This window comes from Grammomys surdaster, unplaced genomic scaffold (genome assembly GCF_004785775.1).
Source record: "Grammomys surdaster isolate TR1022 unplaced genomic scaffold, NIH_TR_1.0 126158, whole genome shotgun sequence".
NCBI classification, from domain to species: Eukaryota; Metazoa; Chordata; class Mammalia; order Rodentia; family Muridae; genus Grammomys; species Grammomys surdaster.
The window spans coordinates 9,562,275-9,566,001 of record NW_021620966.1 but is presented as its reverse complement, the minus strand read 5'-3'; the positions used below and the strand labels follow the sequence as shown (position 1 = coordinate 9,566,001).

General features: G+C 48.5%; 1 protein-coding gene across 1 annotated transcript in view; it reads left to right on the top strand.

The window, feature by feature from the left end:
- The first annotated feature begins 1,240 nt into the window (after positions 1-1,240).
- Mfsd14a (major facilitator superfamily domain containing 14A) overlaps positions 1,241-3,727 on the top strand; it is a 31,436-nt gene continuing 28,949 nt past the window's right edge. Inside the window, exon 1 of the mRNA XM_028757317.1 lies at positions 1,241-1,523. Within this exon, the coding sequence (XP_028613150.1) occupies positions 1,440-1,523 (84 nt within the window). The 5' untranslated portion in view covers positions 1,241-1,439. The remainder of the gene's footprint in view (positions 1,524-3,727) is intronic.

The following is a 3,727-nucleotide window of genomic DNA, read 5'->3' as shown; positions in this document are numbered from 1 at the left end:
CTTCATGCCAGGATCTAGGCATCCACTTCCATGCTGGGTTCACTGATTGTTGGGGATAGAATCTGAAGCCCTGAGCTTACAGGATGAGCACTCCAAAAGAACCAACTACAACCCCATCCCAGCAATGTGGCAAGGCCGGGTGTTCCTAGCTGAAGGTCTCATAAAGTCTGCAGTCAGCTCAAGGCTTGACCAGGTGTAGAGGATGTTTCCAAGATAATCCACATAGCTTTGTGGGAGGTTTCAGCCGGGCAGCAGCACCTCTCCATAGTTCCTCTGGTATTATGGCACAACAATCGACACCCCCAGACTGGAGTGAATGAAAAGCCTAGCAAAAACATGCAGTGCCTTTTCTGACTTTTCCTCTGAAGTTAGTGCTGTTGTTTCTGCTGTGCCCACTAACCAGGGCACAAGCCAGGAGAGGGAGCCCAAACACACTTCTCCCAGGGAGGAATATCATTGAGTTTGTGAACATTGTCTTAGAACCACCACATCCAGGATCACTGTTGCCACATGTTGTGTTGTTTCCAGTTTCCTTTCATCGAACAGTTTGAGTGTGGATAGCATGTGCTGTGCTTGTTCACTACCTAGCACTGAAGGTATATTTAAGAAAACGGTCTTCAGTTACCAAAATGAAGACTTTGCCAGGCATGGTGGTACATAACTTTGATCACAATATGGGAGGTAGTCAGGGATATCTCTTAGTTTGAGGCCAGCCTGCTCTACATAATGAGCTCCTGCCTCAAAATAAAAGTCAGCACTGGTAATACTTCATATTTCATATTCCACCTGTGTCTGCTCTTTCTACCAGTCTTCTAGTCAAACAGATTTTTCAAAGCCTATAAAGTATGACATCTAGTTTCGACTGGGAGAGAATGTACTGGGACTATGTAAACCAGCATGACCTAGCTGAGCATCAGATCAACCGCTAAACACTACCTGCTACCAACCATTCCTGGAAAACACTTTCCGGTTCCCTTCAATTCTGCTTTGGTGGGAACGCGTTTGATGCGGATGCTAATAGCTTGGGACGCCTGAGCATCTGAGAAATTATTTTGTTAGATTTGAGTAGGTTAAAAACTTTTTGAAGCTTCATCTGTGAAGGAGAAACTTACCATAGCCACTGCGCAGCACCTTAGAAGGGAGAAGAGAGCCCCCAATTACCTGGCTCCACCCGCTCCCGCCGCACCTCCCGTTCCTCTGCTAATGCAGGGCTGGAGGGGCGTGCCCGCATTGCGGGGGCGTGGCTGCGTCACGGGGGCGGGGCGGGCGACTCAGCCGATCGCACGATGTGACGCGCCGCCGGAGGCAGGCCGGGCCCTCAAGATGGCGGCGTGCGCCCTGAGCGGCTCGGCCCGGCAGTAGTGGCGGGACCGTACTCGCCGCTGGGGCCGCCCGCCCCTTGAGTGGCTGCTGCAGCGCCGGGAGTCGAGGATGGTAAAATGACCCAGGGGAAGAAAAAGAAACGGGCCGCGAACCGCAGTATCATGCTGGCCAAAAAGATCATCATTAAGGACGGAGGCACGGTGAGTGCTGGTTCCGCGCCGCAGGGCGGCCCCGATGCTTGCCCAGCTCGCTCTTCCCCCCGCTTCCGCCTTCGCTGGGCCGGGAGCGCCCTGCCCTCCCGCGCTGCCGGCGCTGCCGAGGTCTCGGCCTGCGGCCTCCGCGGCCTGGCTCCTCTGGAAGCTGCTCGCACCTGCGGCCGGGCACTGCGTCTCCGGAGCCTGCGGCCTCGGCCCACGTGCGCCCGGCCTCGGGGAGGAGGCGTCGGCCCCTCGGCAGCCTCGCCAGGCCCAGCGCGGCGCGCGGGGAGGCTGGGCAGCCTTGCGCTCCGTATGCTGTGGCGGGTGGCCGCCACCGCGGCCCGCTGGGCCAGGGTACGTGCGTTGTCCCATCACGGTCGCCTGGGGCCGGAACAGCGGCTCTGAGCTGCTCGGCTACCTTGTCGCGGTGTGAGCTCATCCCCTCTCTCGGCATCAGAAGCCTGACCTTACCTGGGGCCCTCATACTCTCCTTTAGAGAAATCATCACGCTGTGCCTCAAAATAACAGTCTTTAGAATTGATCATGGCGTGAGGATCGGGTATAGATTCTGGGAGACGAGCTGAGGCTAAAAATGTGCCTTTTAGACAGTCGTTATTCGCAGAAAACTTTATGCACTGTGCAGTGGGCTGCCAGACGTCAATAGAGGAATTGTCATTGGAAAACAAACGTACAGTTTTTGTTGTGCTGTGTGTTGTAGTGTTACACTCTGATCTTTGCTGAATCCTTTGGTATCACGTTCCGAAATAGAATGGAAAAGTAAGATGTGTCTCTGCCGTGAAGTTGCAGACATTGTTTCTTTCCATTTGTTTGTTGTTTAATGGAGCCTTGATCAATGGTAGCAAAGCACTAAATATGTAAGAAGGCCACCACAGAGGATTTGCTGAAATCAGTTTGAAGTAAATGACAACTTTCTTTTGACATTTGAGAACATGGCCTAGTCCAACTGCCAGCATTTAGAAAGCTTGGGACATATGGAACGATTTCAGGATATGTTCAGTTAACTGTCAGATTTATTAGTTGTCATAGCTTTGACATTTATTGAAAAAAAGAGAGTTCAATGTTTTCCAGATCCTTTTTACTGTACCTGATCAAAGTATTACTTTGATGACTTCTCATTAGCTGTCTTGACCAAGTTAGTAGGAGCTGTATTGGGAGGAAACGAATATCGACGTTGTCAGGTATAGAAAGATAAAATTTCAACGAAGCATATTTTATAAAACCGGGTGATATTTAAGACCAATATTCTTTGCAAAAGACAAGAATCAAACTAATTAAGAAGTAGACCTTTTATAATGTTTGGATTTTTGTTTGGTTTGCTCTGTAAAATATTTTTTTAATGAGATACTGGGGATCAAACTTAGAGCCTGTGTCAGCCTACAGAAGATTCATTCCAAATCCTGACTTTGAGAAGAGGTACTTGTTTTTTGGTGGTGTTGTGTTTTTTTTTGTTTTGTTTTGGTTTGGTTTGGTTTTTCGAGACAGTGTTTCTCTGTGTAGCCCTGGCTGTCCTGGAACTCACTCTGTAGACCAGGCTGACCTCGAACTCAGAAATCTACCTGCCTCTGCTTCCCAAGTACTGGAATTAAAGGCCTGCGCCACCACTGCCTGGCTTGTTTTGTTTTTGAGAAAAGATCTCAGGTAGTTCAGAATGACTTAAAACTTCCGCTCCTCCTACTTCTGCTTTCCAAGTGCTGGGATTATAGGTGTGTGCTGCAATGCCTGGCAAGAAGAGGTTCTGTTTGTTTAAGTCTTTTTGCTATTTATAAAGATAGAGCAAATTTGTAGCTTGTTTTAGTACACAAAGCTTTAGTCCACAAAATACTTTACTTTTTTACTAGTAAAGATGTCTTGGTGCCACACTAAATCAATGAAAATTTTTCTTGAAGGCCACAGTCTTAACAACATTGTCCTTTCCCATCTTACTATTTCTCATTTTCATTTTAATTCTTCATTTAAAAAAAAAAAGATTATTTATGAGCCAGGTGGTAATCTGGTAATCTCAACACTCAGGAGGCAGAGGCAGGTGGATCTCTCTGAGTTCAAGGCCAGCCTGATCTACACAGTTCAGCCAAGGCTACACAGAGAAACTGTGTCTCAAAAAAGCAAAACAAAGATGTGTATACACACACGCACACACGAGAGAGAGAGAGAGAGAGAGAGAGAGAGAGAGAGAGAGAGAGAGAGAG